The sequence below is a fragment of the Gallinula chloropus genome, assembly GCF_964237585.1.
Source record: "Gallinula chloropus genome assembly, chromosome: 1".
Lineage (NCBI taxonomy): Eukaryota > Metazoa > Chordata > Aves > Gruiformes > Rallidae > Gallinula > Gallinula chloropus.
Window position 1 is genome coordinate 158,751,161 of NC_140085.1, and position 24,082 is coordinate 158,775,242.

General features: G+C 39.8%; 1 protein-coding gene across 1 annotated transcript in view; it reads right to left on the minus strand.

Annotated features, from left to right (window-relative positions):
* The window catches only part of GPC6 (glypican 6), a gene marked incomplete at both ends in the record, with an annotated part of 791,424 nt that overhangs the window by 51,433 nt on the left and 715,909 nt on the right, over positions 1-24,082 (minus strand). Inside the window, 3 exons of the mRNA XM_084279285.1 lie at positions 7,473-7,502; positions 12,019-12,162; positions 20,542-20,672. Of these exons, the coding sequence (XP_084135411.1) occupies positions 7,473-7,502; positions 12,019-12,162; positions 20,542-20,672 (305 nt within the window). The remainder of the gene's footprint in view (positions 1-7,472; positions 7,503-12,018; positions 12,163-20,541; positions 20,673-24,082) is intronic.

The following is a 24,082-nucleotide window of genomic DNA, read 5'->3' on the forward strand; positions in this document are numbered from 1 at the left end:
TGGTTTTCCAGTGCCATCACTAGTGAAAGTGCTCTGTACTCACAAAGAGGAGGATACTCAGAGTCTCTGGGACTCCTATACCCTGGAGAGCACTGCTTTTCTACTACTCTGCACTTGGAGGTATAATTTGAACTGAATTGTCTGAGCATAAGAGATGAGGGGAAGACTATATCAACTTTCTGCCTTTTGAGGCAAGCTGAGGTTACCCATCCAGACTTGTTAACTCGGAAATCGTGAACATCATGCTTTACTGAAACAGCCGCTTAATTTTTCTGGATCACTTCATTCCCACAGTGCAAACGGATGGTTGGAAAATCATACAGAGACAATAAGCTATGCCTGGGAACCCTGCATCTTCTACTTCAGAGGAAAGAACACGTGAAAGGAAGATCTCATTAGGTGTTCAAGACAGGAGCATATTTTTACTACATGTTCAATGCCTTGCACAGGGTGACCTCTTGTTGCCAAAACAAATGAAGTAGAAATACCGTCAAGGTATATGATAGTAATTTCACAGTCTATCTGGGTTTGTAGACCGTGAGCTCCATAAGACAGAGTCTAAGAATTAAATTCATCTCACAGGACATCAGTGTCCATGTCCGAGCTATGAACTCTTCTTCTGCAGTCAATGGTGAGAAACAGGAGCTGAAGGGTGCAAGTGTGTCTTAATCCAATAGAGGTTTTTTAAAGTAGCTCTGATCAACTGTGGCCTGAAAGTGCCCATTACTCTTGGATGACAGTAAAGGATACATTATTTGGTTAGCTTTAGGATACCTCCATTTGGTCAACTGGATTTCCTCTGACTGACTGACTGACTGACTGATTGACTGAATAAAAATGGAAATGATTTTTATGTACATATTATTTCTAAGATTATAAATTTATTTGATTTTTGAGGCCATTAACATTCATTGTGAGACCGTGAAAAAAGGAAGTTTCTTTCAGGTCCATTGATTATGCATGATATTTTTTTCTGTAAGAGATCACTGCCTTTTTCAGCAGAAGAAACGTGTTTCTCAAACTCCTGTCATTTCTGTTTATATATCACACGTCTAACGTGAGCACTGTAGGTATGTTATGTTAAAAAAGGCAATGCACTTCAAGCAAATAGCATTTTACTTTAGTCGCTGTAGCAGTTAACTTACTTGGGTAACAGTTATTATTATGTACTGGAAATTTTTATGGTCTTCAATGTTTAAGAAGAAAAACAATTTTAATTCCAGTCTGGTTTCATTTGGGTTCCTATATAGTATTTATGCTGTCCAAATACACAACAGGAAAGCAAAATTCCCAGCACTTTAAGAAGGCAATTATCATAGAATCACAGAATGACTGGGTTGGAAAAGACCCTTAAGATCATTGAGTCCAACCATTCCTGTCCTATACTAAAGCACATCTCTATGTAACTCCTCTTAGAACTGTCCTAGGGACTGTTAAGAACTGGTTGTATATCAGCAGTGTGGTTTGTTCCCATACAAATAAATAGCAATGTCAGTTGTTCATCAGACTCCGGCAGTGAGTGACTCAATTAAAAAACTCTCAGTATGGGTGTTGATGTTTGAGCTGGGAGTCAAAGTCCCACCACAGACAGCGGAGACCTGAAGTGGGATTCAGTTGCCTGCACACAGGTATCCAGTGCCTTTGGAGGCTTTCCCTCTCTTCCACATGCAAGTACAGGTCTTCAGTAGGTACCTGAGACCATTCTGTGAAGGCCCTAGGCGTCTCTTTGGACAGCCAATGACCTCTGTCAGTGAAGTTTAGAGAGATTCAGGTGGCCAATAGAGAAAAATGAGTGTAATGCCATTTTGGAGTCCTTTGGAGCATCCAGAAGATTGAAGAACGCTTGTAAGGCCCTAATGACATCTTAGCTCCTTGCACACGCTTAGGTAGTTCAGGGCATCTCGCTTAGCAAAAGGCACTTGTGTTTCAGCAACTGAATTCTGCCTGTTACTGACCACCTTGACTAGGTCTCCATTGCTGTCATGGGAGACTAGCAAACCCAGCTCCATGTAGCACCTGCATTATAGACGTTGACTAAGGCACAGGAAATTCCATTTTTTATGTACCAGAAATGACATCTACATGACATACATTCAATGAAGAAGAAGCAAAACCCAAGAAAACTAACAAGGACACGTACATGATGGTCATTTATGATTGCTGCCATCAGATTGCAGTGTTACCAGAACATAGTGAATTTACAAGCATCTCAGACCTCAGTGACTACACCTAAATCTAAAATCTAATATCTTTTGACACGTTCACTTTGGTAGGGCTATTTGTGGAGAAGTCAGGTATTGACTGTTCAGCAGGGGTTAATCTAACTCAGCTTTAGGCCTCTGTAAGCTAAATATTTTGTCAAGCCTAAAGTTCTTTATAGTTGACAGAGAAGCATTGGAACTTCCAGGGAGCGATTAATGCAACCTCTGGCAGATGTTTACAATAGACTGGGAATTACACTCTGAAAATGCCTGTTTTCTTAACCAGCTGTGGAGGGAGTCCATAGTACTAAATCCTAACCCTGCAGCTGGAGTTATCTATTACTATGTGCTTCAGTACGCACCAGTGTCCAGAGTGGGATGTGCTAAAGTATCTTGCAAGTATTCTACTTTCCATGGTGACTAAGTACCAGTGGTAATGTGGAGGCTATGCATTTTGCCCAAGTATGAGGCTGTGATGCTCCCAGGGGCTGGGAGCACCCAGACTGGGGATTCAAAAAATGCTGCTGAGTCTCCTAACAGATGCACAGCCTTAAAGTAGTCCTTAGTTGATGATGGATGAAATTAGATATGATGAACCTTTTCCTTCCTCCTTCCCCAGTATTATTAAATGTCTTGGCTTTCCCATCAATGAGTGTCACTCAAGCTTCACTGTTTACAGGCAGCAGCTTTATAGAGGGTCAGTGGTTGGACTTGATGATCTTAATGGTCTTTGCCAACCAAAACAATTCTATGATTCAATGATTCCATCTTGTTCTGCTGTCCCAACAACCTAGACTGATTCATTGACATGACTAGGGGATGGGAGATAAAAGCAGGAGGAAAATATTGGAAATCTTTCCTAATGTAAAATATTTGGGTTTGACTAAAGAAAGTTCACAAAAGGGTCACTATCTGTATGAAGGGAAACCTTTTTAGTCCTTGTATTTTACCTCCCCTCTAACCACTAGTAATACACATAAAAGTCCATAAAGTGTCAATTTCTGTCTATTACAACCAAAGAAAAATGTATGAGATATTTGGCTTGGGAAATCAGTTTTCAGCCTGCTGTAACCTGCTATTTGTTATAAGTGGAGTCCAGCATTGCACGCTCCTGTTATGAGGCCACAATATATCTGTGTGCTGCAGTCTAGCAAAGAAAAATAGCTGCAAAAGTCTGGAAAGAACTAATTGCCAGAAAAGTGTAACACATCTTTTGATTTGGAGAGTGAGAATAGCTATTTGCAAGGAATTCAGAAATTATCAAAGATTTAATGTCTCCGTTGGCACCTATACTTGTACACAACTAACTTTGTTGCTGAAAAGGCATTTTATGGTCTGTAGACACTTTGCACAAAAAGACCCTCTCATTCTCTAGTGGTAAATGAACTGGTGATATATTACAAAATCCATTTTTTATGGAAACTTAGAACTTCTTGGTTGTACTCATATTAACAATGCAAGGATTCAGTGCAGCATAACACCTTCGAGGCAGGTAGTCAGTCATTGTTGTTACTGTTGTGTTACTTGGAAGAATCTAAATGAGCGTGGTTTATGTGCTGCGAGTGGGGACACCAGCCCTGCTACCAATTTTTAAACCATATTTTTCCCTTTAATATCATGTCAAAATGCTAAAGTGCAGTGGATGTTTATACAGTCACTATCTTTCTTTAGCATTAACAAGAACATTAAGGATTCACATCTGCAGATCCATGCACAGGCACGTGAAAAGAAATGTGATCTATCTTTTGGCTGTAAGAGCGGTGTTGATGTATTTCCTGCTCAGATTCATCTTCCAGAGGCTGATTAAACAAACTTACTGTATATTGAAAGAAACCCCAGGCTTTATTGAGCGGCAGCTGAAGCATCAAATGGAAAGAAAAGGATTTTAATCCAGATTTACAAGGGGACATGGCCATTGAATAAAACTCGTATAGCCTCCACACCGTACTATTTTTCTTGAAGACTAGCCATCCTTTTAGGTACCTGGCAATGCTACAACAATGAGTATGACTAGCAGCATGATTACAACCATCTAAAAATGTATTTTATAGACCAAAATCTCCTTTGCGTGAATTTGATTCATAGAGCCTAACTCCAAAGCCCAGCATTACGGTTACATTTAGACATCTACAAATTGGATGTCTGAGCTAATCATCCAGATTCTCTTCATACTAAGCGGGGAGAAATGGGTAATTCAGATTCTTGTCATCTCCAAATGAGTATCTTACACAGGGTCTGGATGTGCCTAATTCTCTCCATCGATTAACAAAGGAATGAGGTGACAGGTCAGACCTTGATAGCAACGTTAGAAACATGAAAAGATAGAGCAAATAAATCTCACTTCATCTTAGTCTGGTTTGATATGGCACAGATGCACCAGCTTTACCCTCAGCATCCTGGTTTTCTTTACGCTAATAGGCAAGCTCAGGAATCACATAATGCTTCAATGTACAACAGCTGATGACCCATGACTATGACATTTCTCCATCTTCCTGTCTGCAGACAAGTCTGGTAATCAGGACTGGATTCCTCCCACAGATTTTGTATTCCCCATCTCTGCAACAGGGATATACAATACCGGTCATACCCTTAGGTCATTCCCGGAAATGTGATGGTGTCTCTCAGCGAGTCTTCACTCCCATCAAGTAAAGGAACTTCAACCCATACTAACAAGCACATTTTTAGAAGACGTTCAGGCAGGCACTGTGTTCAAGGAGACAGGCAACATATCGCTATCCAGGTGAAACAGACACTGCTTGGTAATCAAGGCCATCAACCAACTAAGGTAGAGATCTGTCTTTCCTGCTGCTGTTGGAAGACAGTCTTTCCTTGCTCATACTAAGCAGGGTCCAAACAGCAGGTAGACCCATTCCACCTGGAGACAGAGGCAACTGCTGCAATAAAGCTCTTTGCTAGTAACGGCGTCACAGGCATTAGGAATGCAGTGCATCAGATAGGGCAGCATGCAGAACCATTTAGCTGTGGTATGGAACAGCATTGCCGCTTTTAAAACAGGGCTCTGGCAGGTCTCCCAGGAGGGTTCTGACAGCCACCATCATTCATCTACCTTTGCCACATGAAACTGGCATTAACCATAAGGGAAAAAGTGTTTGCACAGACTTAAGCTTACTGAGATATTGCTGTGACACATAAACTGAGAATAAACAAAACCTGACACTAAGCCAACACCTGTTTTTGGAGAACCGAGCAAATCCTAAATCTGAGACAAAGCGACAATGACAAATGTTTTAAAATATATTTATTCGTTGTGCCTATTGTGTCCAGACAGCTAATATGAAACAGGACTCTCTTCAAACACACAAACCCTGAAACTGGAGGAGACGTACAGCTGATGTTTTACAGGGGCTATCTGCTGATGGGCATCACATGGGGTGAAATGGCATGTCCAACAGCACAGTGTCTAAGGGCTGAGGGGGAAGCAGCCTGCGGGAAGTCAGCGGGCTTCTGAAACCCCTGCATGAGCCTGTCATCTTCACCCTTAAGAGTGTGACCAGTTTCTCCTGAGCTATGAAGTCTCTCCCAGGCTCATAGTTTGTGTCCTTCCCTATGGCCTTTGTATGCAGAAGGTGTTTTAAAAATTCATCCTGATATTTTAAACCCTCTGAGATTTATACCTACTGGATTTTATTCTAGGGACTCTTCAGAAATAAAATGTTGAGAATAAACATCCCATCTCAGGAAAATTGTGCTATCACTCCATATTTTTAACATTTCTACACTCTGGACTAAATGGATTCTAACAAAATTGAAACATAAACTTCGCTTTCAGGAGTGCCCCAGAGGATTCCCTGTGGGAGTTCAGATCAACGTCTTCATAGTAAACTGTCCTGTTAATTTTAGTCTTTTATAGCCAAAATGCAAAGCAGATCTTTTTTTTTTTTTAAAAATAATATTTTCCACTTCTTGTAGTTTTGGAGCACTGGGAAGGAATTGTTCACAAATTTGTTAGGTTACTATTGCATTTTTTAAATTGTAACCAAAATCATTACACAACAGAATTTAAAAAAAAAAAATTAAAATATGACTGAATGGATGCTTAACATACATCCTATTTTAGTCCTAAAAAATGTTTCAAGGACTTTCACTCATGGAAGTTGAGTATTTATTTACTTTTATTTTAAGGAATGCAGGAGGGAAGATAAAAAAAAAAAAATCCTACAAAATGTGACACAGTATATTCCCCTCCCCAGGGCAAAGAGCATGAAAGGTTTTCTCTTTTGGACTGGGTGCATGTTCATCCACTTATCTATGCAGCCACTACACTGCACTTGAATGTAAATCACCTGCAAAACGCCACAGCCAATTTCTCAGTTGCCTATCTCCATAGCATGCATGTGCATTATGCATTATATGGTTAATAGTGCATCAGCTCCCTCGTGTAAAATCAAGAAAGCTTCCACATCCCCCTGAAAGAAAATGTGGAATTATTTCATCCACGTCCAGCCAGGTCAGGCTGCAGTATGTTCTCGGGAGAAATTCCAGGTGAATTAAGGCAGCACTGTGCTGTATGCAGTGGATGCAGATGTACTTGAGGCAGCTCAGAGGCAGGAGGTAGCGTGGCTGTATCAGCATGGTGCTCCCTGTAGATTAACTAATCCTGTTAAGAAGCTGGATATAACAGTCCAAGTGACTCGCTCTGAGGTACGTCACGAGTGAGATGATGCACGTCTGCGTGGTGCTGAGTTCCTGCCTTCCCCTTGGACTGTGCTGAACCCTGCTGAGGGGGGGCTTCTGTCTGACACCCAGGGACCTCTAACATTCACAATGCTTATGAAGCTGGGGAGCAGAAGGGGATCTGCTTTATCAGGCTCCCACAGAGACACCCATGGTTTGCCTGAGATTGCACAGCAAGACATGGGCAATTCTAGGGAGAAAGCCCAGGAAGGCCTGGGAGGTTTTTTCCAGGGCTATCTCCAGGCTGAATGCTGCTGCGCACTGGTGAGCATGCATACATGGGGTCTGAGATCATGGGGATGCTTAACCAGCTTTTAGCTCACTGAGGGAACATACACACTTCCTGGGGGTGAGATCTTATCCTTAAAGTTGGAGAAAAATATGGGAAAGGACAAGCATTGGGTGGTATTGAATCAGCCAGAAATGCAAAACTCTAGAAAGAACTGCTACCATTTTAGCCTACAAGACACACAAAAAAGTAAAGATGGTGAAGATGAAACTTAAAGAAGTGTTTTGCCCAGCATTGTACAAAGACAAATGGGAATGAAGGTGAAGAATAAGAATATCAGAGCTTACACCATGTTGCATTGTCCTCCAGATAGTCCTCTGGGAAGCAAGAGGGAAACAGATTCAGGGAACAGAAAAACAAAACAAAACAAAACAAAATAAACCACAGGTTATACCAAACAGGCAAGCACAGAGAAGATAACGAGTCTTTATAAGCAGTAGATTTTAAATTGAAAATCTTAGATCATGCTCTACAGAAGCAGCTGAGTTCACTGGTAAAAATTATTTGGTTTCTGACAGTATTTATCTTCTTGGATTTCAGGTGTAATTGCTAGGTGCCTAGCCTCAGGTTGTTACTTTTTGGCACTTTGTAGTAGAAAGATAGGGAACGATTCCTCAGAGCTGTTTAAATGTTACTTTAGTTATGAGATGCATCATGCTTTAGAAATATTTTATCTCAAGTCCATAGGCTAAACCTACATTTAGACAACTGAATGAAGACCTTTATTTCTCTCTGTTAACTGTAAAAACTACACTCATCTAGAGTGCAAATCTAGACAGGTGGTTATAGGTATCTACCCTATACTGAATCAGAAAAATCATCGGTTTTGCTTCTGTTACAATCAGTAGAGTAATAGGATAGAATCCAGTTACCTAAACAGCTTTGAAAGTGAATTTAGTAGCTCTGAGATATTCTTTCTTGCTTCCAGCCAGGTCTCCTGTAACTTTGCTTTCACGTGTGGATATCTTGAAGAGCATAGGTATCTCAAATAGCATCAGGTGACTATGTTTATGTAGCTGAATTCCACCCAGAGGGACCAGCAAGGAAAATCTGCATCTCGATTCAGTTCTGCCACCTTGATGCCACATAGTAGGCATCTTCTAGGGTGTCCTACCTGTCCTTCCACTGCCAGTCCAGGAGGGTATGGGTGTCCCAAAGGATTGTTATATCTGCCAGCTCAATTAGATGTCTTAGATACTCTGAGCCATCTCAGTATTGTATATCTACATGTGGATATCTCAGCTGAGCCTTTAGCCTCCAAGTGTGTGAGAGGTGTCTCTGACAGCCAGGGTGAATCACTCCCCAAAGATGTGTGTCTCTCTCCATTGACTTCAGAAAGAGCCTGGCTTTGAGACCCTGTGCTGTGAAGATGTGATTGAATTGCCTGAGAACTTGTCTCTTGAATTGCTTGAGAAGATGCAGTGTATTCTTCCCATTCCCCACTGCTGCTCCAGAAATACATTGGTCTCCTCTAGTCCTGTGCTGTATCTGCCAGTTCCATGTTTCAGGTACTCTGGGCTGTCTCAGATGGTGCTTTTCATGTAGGCTTAGACAATTACCTCAAGCTCTATGCAACTTCCTGAATACATGTGATGCATTTTAAACTAGCTTTTGGGAATATTTAAATTTTTTTCTTCACATTTCTCACAATTTATTTTTATCTATTTCTTTTAAGAAACCTTACTTGTTATATACATGACAATAACACAGGGAAATTGCTTTTCCTTTCGGAATGGAATGAGATGGATTAATCACACAAGTTCAGGCAAGGATGAAGGAGCACTTTCTCAGAAGGTTTCAGTGCCAGGTGACTTCAGTGTAGGCTTCTTATGAGGGCTGCTTTGTGCAACATACCTGATAAAATATGCCCACCTGAGTTAAGAGTATAAATATGAGCAGGTTATGAGGGATATGAGTAGGAGTAAAATAATTGCTTCTGATACCCTACATGTTTATATAAGATCGGGATGCAAAGGAAATATTTTCTAAACTTGGCCTCTCCTGAGAACATGCTGTCAAAGATAGATGAAAGCAGAACCGTATGTCACTTCTTTTGAGGTTTTTTTTTTGCATGTTTGGACTTTGTGATGACAGTTTAAAGTTAAGTGGTCTGACAGTGTTTTATGAATACAAACTCCAGAACAGACTTCTAAAAGCACTAACATAAGACTGAACAGTCAGCTGACTCACAAAGAAAGATTTGTTTCTTATACCTATAATAATCAAAAGAGGCTTTAGATGTTTGACCCTACTATCCAAATACTAACACTGCTGAATGTTTGTATTAAGCAAGCAATAGAAAACGACCAGTGTGAAGACTGGAAAACAACTGCATGGGGTTCCCTTTGCCTCCTTTCGCATTGCAAGGGTCAGGAGGATCTAACTGAAGCTGGTCCTCCAGGCTCTGTCTATAGTTAATGAAGAGAGATACGTGATTCAGGGAATGATTCAGCACATTAACACTAAGGACCTAATGTAGGCAGGTCAAATGGTGTTCCTGTGAGGAAAGAGTCCAGCATTTATATCTCTCTGGATAAAATGACCCAAGCTGGTGTGAGGTGCAGGCAGTGATCTTTCCCAAGTCCTGCTATGGGACTACACCTCTGAAAAAAGGCCTTCTGCTCTAATCCACATAAACAGCTTTCCTTGCTCTGTCTGAGGCCACTGGCCATCTCTAACTTGAGGTATTGTTGGTTTCAACCCAAAAGAAGATAACATCTGCATCATTGCCATTTGGAGATGGATTTGATACCAACACTCATCATGAATATGCTATTAATAGCTTTTATTTTAAATATCACCTGCAAGAAAACAGAATAGGTATTTGGCTGGAACACTTTTAAAAGCAACAGCATCAATGTTAAGCTCTTTGTTTTTTTCTGAAATAATGCATGAACAAACCTAGCTAAATCATGTGAAACAAGTTCCCTTTTGAAAGTGTCCAAGTTATTATGAGTTGGGAAGAATTATCTGCAATGGCAATTTTCATTAGTTGCAGCCTGTAAAGGCCAGCAGCATATGAAACATCTCTGCTTTGTTCAGGATGCTGCATGCTAGTTTAAAAAAAAGATATTAAAGCATTTAGAAGTATTCTCCTTATGTGAATATGGACTGTCTCTTAAACCTGTCTCTTTCATTGCACAAGTGCTTTAACTGCCCTTACAACAGAAGAGTAATCCAAACTGAACTGTGCTACCCACCTTCCTTTTTATGTGCTTCCTCCCACTTCCTGTGTTTGAAGCCTTTAGCTTTGTCCAGAGCACGGCTTCTACCTATAAGCTCTCATGACCTTGTACTTTACCTTGATCAATTCTAGATCAAGATCCAGGTCTCTGCACTGGGGTATACACAAGGGCTGGTTCTTTGAATCTGAAGTGAAAGGGTCAAATTAAGAACCCATCATATACAGATTGACTCTTACCAGCCAGATTTTTAGCTTGAGATGCTACAATGGGTTATGAAGCTGCTGGGGCAGAAAGACCTAAGCCTACAGTGGAGGTAAAGATCATCTTCCCCTTTTAGGATATCTGTGGCACTATTTTCAGAAGAGCAGAGACCTAACAAACATTGCCTTTCCCCACAGGTTAATCCCATGTCCTGACTACAAATGCAATGGCATGTTTTAAAGTTGAATTGCAATGAAGATTGACAGAATACAGTACATAAGTAGAATGCAGCATATATAGAAGTGATTGGAAAGACTTGACACTGTGGAGAGATACTGTGATTGTCAAAGGAATTTGCTGAACGATGGTTTTGAGGAGGTACCTAGTTCCTTATCTGAATAAGTACATTTTGGTTCCTGCTCAGGGATCAAAGCTGCGTATCAGAGAAACTTCTCGACATTTTAGGTTCGCGATCAGAACCATAGCAAGACATCTCAGTGCCCTAGGTGAGCCAACACCTGCCTGGTCCCCAGCGGGAATGCAGCTCAACAAAACCTCACACCCCAAGCTAATGGTGTCTGTTCTCATGTCGGTGCTCCTCTCCCCTCACTCTTGCTACGGCCCTGAGCACCTTGTCCTTGGCAAGACAGACCAGTGCTGTGCAGGTGTTCGGCAACAAGCTCGCCAAGCGGAGGGTATGTGATACAGTCTGTTTTGATTCAGATGCTTTACAGCTCTTCCATTTTGCTCATTGGCTTCACCTCGAAATGGTTGCTGAGGTGGTATTAACGTCTATAATAATTAGTCTGCTCTAAATATACAGATGTATAAATAGCAGGAACATCGAAGTCTGGAATGTGAATCCGATGACTGGTAGTAGAGAAAATAATCTTCTGTTAAAGCCTTGTTTTCGAAATGATTGCATAAATAAAGCAAGATTAATGATCACTGAAGTTTTAGCTGATAAAAGTCAATTTTTGAGGCGGATGGAAATAAAGCAGTGGTAATTTTATAATTAAGTAAAGAAGTGGAACAAATCAATGTGCCTTTGCAAGGGTGTTTGTTAAAGAACCAGCTGCTAAAAACTAGTTTTAATCCATAAAAACATTTTTAATAAAATAATAAAAAAACCCTATAGTGCTGTAGATCACTTTTCAAAGAGAATTTATACCTGTCATGGCTCACCTGTTTTTTTGGCCTGAGGGAAAAAAGCTTATTCTCTTCTAACATTATTAATACATAAAACCTGAGTCATATTGTTCTCGTGCAATGCAATTCCCTACCATTTCCAATGGAGAAAAAAGATTTACTGAATGCTGGAACAGCACAGAAGCTATATAGAGTGATTATGAAATTATTAAAAAAAAAAAATTGTCAGATTACAATTCTTCTACTATTTTACCAAGCCATTCCCACTATTTTGAAGGTGGAATATATTTTGCCTTACCAGCCTATCCAAACTTGTGCCAGCAGCAGTTGTAGGTCTCTCCTCTGGGTTGTATGGTCTAAACCGGCTATTGAAGTTTTCAGGGACAGAACGGGAAGATCTCAGGGCAGGTGCTGGCTTAGGCTGGCCACATCCTTGGAAAACCTGAATAAGACATTGTAGGTTATATGACAATCAGAGAAAAAGGGAAGCTAGTATTTTGCAGCCTTTTTATTCTCTCACATCTTCGAAACCAGGCTTGACTGACATTTTGGTAATAGTGAATTGAGCACTTGCCTGGCATTAACACTCAAATCAATAATTAAGCATTATTAATTACTTAGTGGAGGTATAAAAACATATAGGGACCTTAAAAAAATACTTAATTTAAGAAGGTGATTATTCTAAGAACTTAACATCTAAAAGCGTTTTAATTGCTATCTTTCCAGGAAGAGAATTGAGTTAAAGGAGGTCCTTTGTGGCAGGATTTAGTTGGTAATTGTATCAGTTTTTGTTAAAATGTGGTATTTACCCAGAATCACAGCTCGTTCACAGTCCCTACCCACAGCTCTTCCTACCTGGTAATTTATTTATTTTTTTGGTAGTCTCAGAGAAAATGTCAATGATGAAATAGTCTTCTAACTGGATTACTTTCTTATTCCCTAGCAAGTCTCTCCCTAGCAGAGGGGTAAGGCATATTGAGTGGGCAATAGTGAGAATTAATTTCTGCCATTGTGTTTGTTCTCTAAGTATAAATACTTATGTTTAGAGTTATGAAAATTTTAATATATTTCCATTTGGAAAAAAGTTTCAATAGCAAATAACTTGTAGATATTACAGAACATAGAGAAGACACTTTTGACTACTGGTTATTAAGTACATATCTAAGAAGAACCCTGATTGAAGTTGCCTGGCTAAAATTAGGTAGAATATTCAAATATTAAATTTTTCAAGTGCTCTGATGAAATAGGATCCTGGTGTTTTCCTTCATACCAACTTTTTTTTTAGTTCTGGAACCACCTAGCTTTTTTGGTGACCATTCTATTTTGACTGTTTCAAAATTTTGCCTCCATTCTGAAGAAAAAACTGCGAAACGTCAGATTTTCTTGTGATATATATTTTACAAAACCCTAATGCCAGACACAAACTATCTGAATGAGCCTTGTGGAGATGAAAACTTTTATGCAGGTGCATGAAATGGTGGAGGACCAGACTACTCAACTTTGTGTGGCAAAATTATAATAAGCTCACAAACTGTGTTGTGAGCCAGTGGTTAAAAAGACTCATGTTTCACTGTCAGACTTCTAGATTTTCCACCTTGACTGTTTTTCTCCTGAAGTAGCCATGGATGGTGTCACTTCTGTTGCTTTCAAGTTGCATTATAATTGGCTCTCAGTTAGGTTTCCCAGTGTTAATTTAGAGGGCCCAAATTATTCAAAATTAGATGAAAAAACCTGCTTGGTACTAAATATATGTCCAATCATTAGGTTTGTTTTGATCAAAATCCAGCAAGTCAGCTGTTGTATGGTCACTGGGATTTATAATTTGAGTGGAATACTGCTTTGTATGGCTTGAGAATATATGTAAGGTATGTTTTTTGGATAGCTTTTAGCCTTAGACAATAAATCCATTTAATCAAATGGAAAAGATGATTTTAGCCTGAAAGTTCTAAAATCTTCAGCAGGAAAGAATCTGATTTTCCCTCTGGCAAGAAAATTAGACAAATATTAATACACAGGATTTATAGATGATTGTGTATGATGCAGTACATTTTAAAGGGCCAAATCTATGTGCTGGATGAAGCTTTTATACTTAGAAGTTTACTCATACTTCTTTTGACAGAAGATAAGCTATGTGCAGAAAATATAGCTCTTTCTGTCATTATATATGAAGTCCCATTTAGTCAAGCTGTGAGATATTTGCTTGAAAACATGCAACTTGATTCTCAGGTGAAAGTAAGGCCACTCCTCAAATTTCACAGTGTGACTGTTAGGCTATCAATGTGGCCATGTGGAGTAACTGAGAGTCTACGTAGTCTTAATTTCAATTTTTCTTACAACATACTGAAAAATACCCAACGTAGACTTTTTGGCATTTTTCTTCATACAAATAGTTGTAGCAAGTAGTTTTGTGTGAACAAATTTACACACAGCCAGACAATAACAGATATGAAAATTAGAGAGCAATTTTTACATCACAGAAGAAGAAATAATTTAGTTTTTACATGACCTGGCAGAAATGCAGTAAGGATACAATGTTGAGTAACTAAATTTTGAGTGCAAAAGAGACATTTTCTAATTTGTATCCAGGTATTAACTGACAAAACAGAAAATGTAAAGCTGATACCTGAAATTAACAAATGCTTCCTCAGAAGCAGCATATGAAATAATTTCTTCACAATGCTACTCAGACGTGTTGAGCAATTTCTGGAAAACTATTCAGGCTTTTCATTATGCATACTGTGAATTGGCAGCATAAATCCACTCTCTTAAAAAATTGCATTTTGTATGTAATTGCTGCAGTTCATCTCTTCTGAATTTAGAGAAGGGACTCCACTTGAAATTAAGAAACTCAAATGTATGTGTGTACATGTAGGTGTTTATATTTGAGTTAAACATCTAAGCTCCCATTTTAAACAGTGGAGATCAAAAGCTCTCTTCTAGTTGCTCTTGCATCAGCATCTATAATAGTTCGTGGGGTCCTAGGTTATCCTAGACATCTATTAAGACTGTCTTAACACAAGACCATTCCCCATTGATCTTCAGCTGAAGCTCAAAAGGGATATCCTAGTGTCACAAAGAGCACCAGACCTCTATGTTCAGGGATATGAACCAAGCCATGCGATCAAGTCAAGAGAACTGGTGCAGAATTGTACCTATCAAGTTGACTAAATGGAGGTGTCTACTTCAGGGCTAGGAAGTAGATGCTGTAAAAAAGAGAGTCCTTTTCCCAGGAGAACTCGGTGTGTTGAATCCCAGCATGTAGAATTTGTTCTCTGTGAAGCCTTGAGTCATACTGTTATTTAGACATGTGCTAGTGCTTAGTGTTTCCTATTGAGTGTCTCTATATGACTTGAGTGTCTCTATATGACTCTGCTTCATTGACTCTCTCATCTGCAGAGAGAAAGCATTGATTTTTTTTCCTGAAATGCCATTATATTTTTCCTGCACAAGGCTCTGGAAAGAACACAGATAAATGAAGAGGTTTTGTTAATATGAAACTCAGGGGCTATTTTAAGAAGAACCTTGGATGTAGTTTTATGAAGATTTCCTCTTTATAAATAATGCATAGGTAGTCTGCTATGTCATGGAGCTCATTCATCCTTTTAGCTGAAGTAATTGCTGAAAAGGAACACATATCTGTAGGTTAAAATGGCACATCCATCAGCTCAGATAGAAGTAGATTTAAGACTTACTAAGGGGAGACTCAGCTATGGGATAGCCTTTATGAAAGTGGAAAAATTTTGGCATGGCAGCGAAATGACACATTCAGCAGCCAAACATATCTGTATAGACCTAGGCTCGGATTGGCCACGATCCAGCAGTGTGCCCTGGTGGCTAAGAGAGCCAATGGGATCCTGGGGTGCATCAGGAGGAGTGTGGCCAGCAGGTGGAAGGAGGTGATCCTCCTTCTTACTCTGCCCTGGTCAGGCCCCACCTGGAGTATTGTGTCCAGTTCTGGTCTCGCTGGTATAAAAAAGACAGGGATCTCCTGGAGAGAGTCCAAAGAAGGGCTACGAAGATGATTAAGGGCCTGGAGCATCTCCCCTCTGAGGAAAGGCTGAGTGAGCTGGGACTGTTCAGCCTAGAGAAAAGAAGACTAAGGGGGGACCTTATGAATGTTTATAAATATCTTAAGTATGGGATGCAGGGGGAATCAGCCAGCCCCTTTTCAGTGGTCTATGGGGACAGGACAAGGGGCAATGGCCTCAAGTTGGAGCACAGGAAGTTCCGCACCAACATGCGGAAGAACTTTTTCCCAGTGAGGGTGACAGAGCCCTGGGACAGGCTGCCCAGGGGGGCTGTGGAGTCTCCTTCTCTGGAGATATTCAAGACCCGTCTGGACACCTATCTGTGCAACATGAACTAGGGAGCTGCTTTGGCAGAGGGGTTGGACCTGATGATCTCTCGAGGTCCCTTCCAACCCCTATGATTCTATGATTCTTGAAAACGCACAAAATAGTCCAGTATGTTCTTTTTTGAGTAGCAATGAAGACAAAATCATGCTGATGCAACCAGATTAGGAACTGACTACATTTTGAAGAAAAAATTGATGTTATGACATCTTTTCTGCTGTTTTTTGAGTTTTCCTCCACTTCTTGGGAACAAGCAATCTCTGCAGATGTCAGCTAGTAAACATTCATGTTGTTAAAATGGAACAGATGTAGGGTTTACTTTTTGACTTGAAGCAGGTATCAAAGGTAATGGTACTGAGAACCTTATGGGAAGATTGTGAAGGCCCCGCAAACATGTTTGTTTTGGCCAGAAATGAAGTGCCGTATGTTACGACTCTCTGATATGACTCCCTGAATTACCTCAGGGAGAATGAGAATAAAGGAAATGTAAGATGTGAGTAAGTCTTGGATACAAACTGAGCCATGGGAAACAATATACAAAATATGAAACTTTTACCTGAGAAATAATCAAGCTGTTGGTGAGAACTGAGTTTGGCACCGTAAAGTTCAAATACCAAAGAGGCATCATTGGTGAATAACAAAGAGATTTTGATAATGAAATCAGTAATGGTAACATGTCTCAGACGTTATAAGGACAAACCCAAGGTAAATCTATTGCAACCTGTCTTCTACCAGGGACAACCTTCAGGAAACAACACTGAAGTCCGGGTAGTCCCAGATTGCAAAGCACTTAAAAAGTGCTGATGTCTTGGGAGTCATCTCAGGCAGTCCAGACTGATTGTTTTTGCATTCTGTGGTTTGGTGTGCAGAAGGTACTCTGACAAAATGGCTGCAGCTGTTAGATGATGAAGTTGTGGAAGCTGGTTTTGGTAATCTCCATCCCTTGCCATTTTTTTTCTTGGAGATGGGAAACTTATGGCTGATACAGAGCATGTAGATTCCTCTAGCAGAAAGGCCTTGGGGTGTGACTTTCTAGACTATAGTTCCTTTCTGAAAAGCATCTCCAGACATTGCAGCTGTCATGAATGTGACTTTCCCTGAGGCAAAATAAGGACCTCATGTGGCTGTCATTCAGGGACATGACAGCCATACAAGGTGAGCAGTGTGTGAAGCCTAGAGATTTGTGGTCAGACTTTCTAAGCAGCCAGTGCTGAATAAAGACCATGGAGACATAGCAAGAAAACAAAGAAAGGTTCCAGACTCAGGATGAATTAGAAGATCTTAACATAGTAATAGTATGTAAAAGAATCAACCATGATCACCACACAAGCAAGGAAAGTTAATGGCTGAGGAAAAGGCAGCAACAGGACTAGAATGTGGCTGAGTCTGTACGTCCTTGGATGTACAAAGACAGAAGAGGTACATGTGGCACCTCTATAATTCTCTGTCTCAATATTGATGTGCACCCATCAACAGAGGAAGACAGAGGGTTTGTGTCTTCTAAGGAAATGAAAGACAAGGCATGAACTCAAGCAATAAGCCCTGACTGTCCACATTGATTAATTGTTAACTCAATGGCTTTTTCTTGGACGGCTCCAACTTGCTCTTGGCAGAATGAAGCAGCTCCAGAGAAGGTAGGTCTCAACAGTACGGAAATGAATCAGGCTGTGACACTTTGGCCTCAAGATCAGGCAGTGGTCCTTGTCACCCTTTTATTTATTAGCATAACTGTAACCATGAAGACTATTTCTCAGAAGAATAGTGCTGAATAGGAGGTACATATTTTTGGGAAAAAGATATTGCACTGTATCTCCAGTACTACATCAAGTGAAGAATGGAGGGGCAAACCATGAAAATGGAGGCTTAGGAAGTTCTTGATGTATTTTTTGCTGATGCCTGAAGTTCAAGACATCATCATTCATATAAGAACATGCATTCTTACTTATTTTTATACACTTATTATTGAAAGTGTGCAAAGTTGCTCACTTAATTTTGCCTCCATATGCACAGTAATGTACAGTCAAAGTGTTATATCAAACACACTTTTATTTTTATCAAATATATTTCAATATATAATTACAGCTGGAGTAATACAAAACATTTTGTGGTACAAACTGGTAGTGCAATTTAATGCAAATGACCTTTTGGAATAGGTCAATTTTATATAAATATTTAAAAAAGGAGAGGGATGGGTTTTGGATGAAATGAACTCCGGGTCTTCTGCCTGCAAAGAGGATGAGATTAGCGAGAGGTCCTTGAGGAAGAAACTGTTCATTCTCATTAGTTCCATTCCTTTTAAAAGAGAAGCAACATTATACATAATGGCCCAAAATTCTACTGAATACAGTGTAGAACCTCCTTCCAGACGTCAGCCAGTTTTTTACATAGAAAAAAGCTGCATGTCAGTGGTGAAGAATAATCTATGTGTATGTGGGTGTTGCAGGCACAACATTATTAGTGTATCATCATTTTCCCATTGTAAAAATGCGCTGACTGACTTGGTGAAAAATATCTGTGATTCCTAGTCACCACATTTTCAGTGGGTATAGTCAAATGCAAGATACAAAATTGTTTGAAGAAAGAGAAAATAGCGCGATTCCGGCACCCTGCCTGAAGCTTTTTGAGCGGCGTCTCAGAATAATTGACAAGCGTGGCTTTTCTCCTACATTAGGTCTGCAATTGCATTCCATGCACCCCATTACATCCAGCAAGGTATCTGTCATTTTCACTGAAGGTCTAAGTGGTCAGTATGTATAAGGGGGGAAAATTAGACGACAGATGACTGATTCGAAGTCCGCTCATATATCATTTCTACAGATCTGACATGACATAGGAGAACACAGCACTAAACCTAAAGTCTTTGCCTTCTTATACATTTCTTGAAGAATAAAGAATTTTCATGTGTTAGGATCTGAAAAAAAAGATGGATGTAACCTAGGAAAAGAAGGCAATCACATTTCTGGAGAATAATGGTCTAAACAGAAATATACCAAACCCCCTCTAGAATCAACATGTCTGTTATCTATGAAAATATAATAAAGCAAATGTCACTGCTATAATTTGATTTCTGTTTCTCAAATTTTTTTTAAAAATTGGCTAACATTTCTCTTAGAAGAAAAACTTTACATTGCAAATGGAATTGCTGTGATTTATTAATCTTTACAGCAAATAAAATATTTCTAAGGGACAGAGAAATAGTCTGTTCTACTACAAAAGAGTCGTGAGATGAGCTTGTGCCAAGGTGATGTCATTGGACTCTGGCAGGGGATGCAGTTTCCTGACTAACCGGAAAAAAAACCTATAAGAACTGAACAAGTATAAAGGAAAATGAAATACACCTGAGCCTTATGTGAGTTTTCAGTGAAAATATCCTTTTTTTTTTTTTTTGGAGGTAAGGGTTGAGTTTGCTGAAACCAGCCTTTAATTCCCAGAATATTTGAGGGAATTTGGCTGCTAAACGCCTCGATCACTGCTGCCAGAACAAAGTCTCATTGCTCAGGATGTAGACTGCTTTTAAAATATGGGGAACTTTATGTAGGTTGAAAGTAAAAAAGCATCTTGAAGGAAATCCTTAGCAGCACTGAGGCCATAAAAAGTATCTCATTTTGGGTTGGCAGGAAGAATTTTAATCTCAGCCTCTTGTCTTTTGTCCTCACATTTTTTCCAGCTACAGCAGCTTCTGTCCAAGCAATGGAAATTCACTGGCTTGGATGGCAGTCTAGCGAACACCTAACTTAGTTCTGGGAGATCAATGGGAGGTAGAAACTCCCAAGGAACATACTAAGGAAAAGCCATTAATTGTTGACTATTTGTTCAACAGCACCTGCTACTGAATGCTAAGGATCTTATTAATGAGGGGTTCATAGGTGGTGGTGATCTGTGTATAGACACACATGCTAAAAAGAGAAAGGATGAAGCTGGTATTATTAACTGTGTTTGTCTTCATGTCAGAATCCAGACAGAAGTCTATCAAACTGGGGTCTGGTAATCAGAGGCTGTCCAATGTAATGCTATTTCCCTTGAGTGTCTATTAAAGCAGGTTAAACAGAACATTTTCTGTATTCACCTCAAACACATTGTACTTCAGTCTGACCCAGACAGACAAAATGTGTTTGGAAGCTAATATGGAGAATCATAGATGAGACATGAGCATAAGTTACCAAATGTACTCCACAGTATATAGCTTACAGAGCTACTGCTAATCTTCAGCACTCTGTTTCCCTTAAATCTCTTAACAGCTATTAATTTGGAGTTTACTAAATGGTACCTGTCTCCCTGATGTTCCCTTTTGAAAACTTCTGGCTTGTTTCATTAGACAAAGGGCTCAAAGGCAGCCTGGAGAACTGTTGAACCAACAAATGCAATTTCTAGTGGTCTGGATAATATTAGTCTGGACAGAAAAATGGGGGAGATGTGTTTCTCCCTGCTCATGACATTCAGCAACAGAGAAGGAGCGACTCACACAGTACCTTTGCCGACACCTGCATGCTGTTTTCTTGCATGTTCATGATGGCTTCAGAAATCTTGACATCAATAGGATCCATGACTGATTCAATGTTGAATGGTCCCTCTAATCTCTCCGCTACCAGAAGCATAGCATCTGTTAAAACACAAAGCAGCCATTCCCTTAAAGAAGGGATACGTTTGGGTGCCTCAGACAGACCAGTGTCGCCAGCTGGAGCTGTGAGTACAGAGCGCTTCCGGGCAGGAGCCGTGGGGATGTGTGGCAGCAGGACCATGAAGCCTGCAGTGCAGCTTCCCAGCTGTCAAAAATATCTTCCCCTACCACTGCTGCCACAGAAAAGAGGAATAAAGACTGTAAAAGTTAGATTAATAATAGTTGCCATAGCATTATCGAGCTTGGGGTAAAATTATTTTACGCAGCGTTGCACCACTCAAAGCAGCCAGTGCTCTGGAGTGTACTTATGTAGTCTCCTTCCCAAGAAAAAGCAGGATGATAGAAATGAATCCCTAGGGTATGTTCTTAGAGTTTGTGTGAGAGGATGAAAACTTTGATATGATATATCAGGGTGTTATAATTAAAGCAGCTGTTCTTTCTGACCTTAATGTTCTCATTTTCTTGCAATAGGAACAGCAGATGAATATTGGATTTCTGCCATAGAGTATAGGTATAAACCATGTTTGCCTTGCTACATTTTCAAAACATGGTTGAAATTTGTATACAGAAAAAGACAATCTTTGCATTTTTGGATTTTAAAAACAATTGTTTCCTTATTTTGCATTAGAGCCCCTCTCCAAAATAATTTTGTCTTTCTATGTTCATTAACAAGCAGAAATCAATTGACTGAACAGAAATGAATCACAGTAAAAAAGTTTTTTCCAGGCATCATAAATGTTTGTCTATGCAAGGACATAGATTCACTACAATTTCTGTGTGAACAGCCACGAGATAAACTGGATTCATACTATACCTTTGAATTTCATATTTTATCCTTGTCTCGTATGTTAGCATCTAACATTTTCAGTATCTAATTAGCTTTGAACAGATGTCACTTGCAATTTTAACATGATAAACCAAAATCTTTACATGCTCTTTTCTTTATCCCTCAGACTCCAAAAGGTACTAATGAGACTTCCTTCCAAAATAGACCCCATGCGTGCTTTGCTGTTGTTAAGTACAAGTCCTGAGGCAGCTGCGTGGAGAAAGCATGGAGCACTTTGTAGCTGTGATGGCAGTGTTAGCTCTGCACTTAGCTGGGGACTCTTGAGGCTTCATTCCAGCCTGTGTGATCATCATCTTCCTCCTCACAGAAGAACATGTGCATGGATGGACGGATGGATGGATGAATGGCTGGCATCTCACCCTAGCAAGGTGAGACACAGACTTCCATGCACAGCCTGACCTGAGGGCTGCACTATATTGCCCATATGCAGTTCACGTGTGCTTAAAAATCCCACTGAAACTGAAATTACTTGGCATGCAGTACCTAGGCACTTTTGCAAATTCAGGTCTAATTTCACAGTACTTTTAGGCTGGAAAGAGTGTAATGCCAATTATTTAGAATGGGGCACATAATGCTGGTTGCTAACTGTGAGAAATGGTGAGATGATAATAGGAATTTGCTTTCAAATAGAGATGTTATTTTGGTTGTAAATGATACTAAAATTCTTTGGTTTGAAACCTTTAGAGTGGGAAATTTGGTGAAAAGTCACCCACCTCTGATAGAGGAAACAAAACAATGTTCACACACACAAAGATTCACTCACACAGACACACATGCATGTGCATGCTTTGAATGATCCCTGCAAGAAGTTAGCAGTTTTCCCACAGGCAAAGAGAACTTGTAAGTGTGGACTAGTACAAAGGATTTTCTTTCTCACATGCTCAGAATGGTTTGTATAAAACATTTATTCTGTAGTACTTTGTGAGCAACGTGATCAGCCTAAATCCTAGCTTTCACAACCAATACAATGCATAGGTAGGACACAGGTCTTGGTGGCTGAAATTTGGTGGTTAAATTCAGAATCAGGGTTAAGATTAGGGTTAATGCATAAAACAGTCACAAGGTTTGGGGTTGTGGTTTTTTTTTGGTAGGAGTAGCCCATAGCCTAAGTCAAGAACAGGTGCCTCTTTGTACGAGCATACTTTGGTTTGGGAACTAGCAGGTTGGACAAGTCTAATGCTAGACTCAATTACATGTTTCAGATAATGGACTGTGTTGAAGTAGAGTTCAGTAAACAGGTAATTGTTGGAGACCTTCCATGAGAATGGGTGGTGGCTTGAGTCTAGTTGCTGTTTCTTCTGACAGTATGGGGCACTAGTTTAGAATTAAATCTTGAAGCGGAATCTCAGCTGCATGTCAGAAAAGAACATCATTCTTAACTGATCAGGATCCACAGCTTTAATTTTAAGAACAGCCTTTCCTCAAGCAAAGTTCCTTCAACCTCAAAGTTCTTAGTTCTAGGAGATGCAAACTAAAGATCTATTCCTGGTTTAGAGTTTGTATCTTTAGAAAAAAAATCCCTTAGTTCATCAGCTTCTATTTTCTGAACTTAACTATCCATAGACTTAGTATTTTCTTAGTCTATGTACTGAAAATGAGCAGAGGCTGACAAATGGGGGTAATCCCTGGCAGCCAATGGTCTCTGTGAGATTTTTGTTATGCTGACCTTCCTTGTTTGATACGGTATGGTATAGGTCTGATAGTGAGATCAAGAGCTTAGGTTCAAATTAAGGTTAGAGTCAAGTTCACATGGGTTATAGCTTTATGCTAAGAAAAGAAAAAGGAAAGAAAAGTTAAAAAAAATTAGAGCGCAAAATGAAGCACTAGATCCCAGGTTGTCCATATTCTTTAATTGCTACTTCTTCTCTGTCTTGGAATGACTCTGGATCACTCCAGGCAGCTATTCACAACATGAATCTGTGGAGAAGTTAGCCTGAAGCAGTGAGTCTGTAAGACAACAATATCAATTGACATTGCAGCCCTTCAATCTTTTATTTAGTTAGCACTATAGGGATATGGCTAGGGACCACTGAGTTAAGGGAAAAGTTTAATTTGAAATATCCACAAGCTTTATTGATGACAGGTACCTCTTTATATCAACAGTCTATATTTTTGTTTTTGAGCTAGAATGTGGAGCTAATGTTAAATTAGAGCCCTACACTGGGACATACTTGAAGAAGCAGAGTCTGAGAATGAGAAATGGATTAAATGTTGGGAAGAGAGATGCTTGAAGGGATAAGGTAAAACAGGTACCTCCTGCAACATTATTTCTTAGGCTGACACAAATTTTACTTCCAGTTAAGGCTCATTTTAGGGCTCAGCTCAGACTTGAAGTCTTGGGCAATTGCACAATTCAGATGGGCTCTTGCACAAACCGAAAACTAATGTTGCTTGAGGACTCATTTCATCTTCAGTTTCAGCAGGAGTGTGGGGTCATGGATGATCTAGCAGTGAGTGGACTGTTGGGCTACTCCTGTCTCCTTCTGGTAGGGGTATTACAAACTCAGCCAAGCAAAAGAGGATGAGCAAGTGCCACTTCTATGAA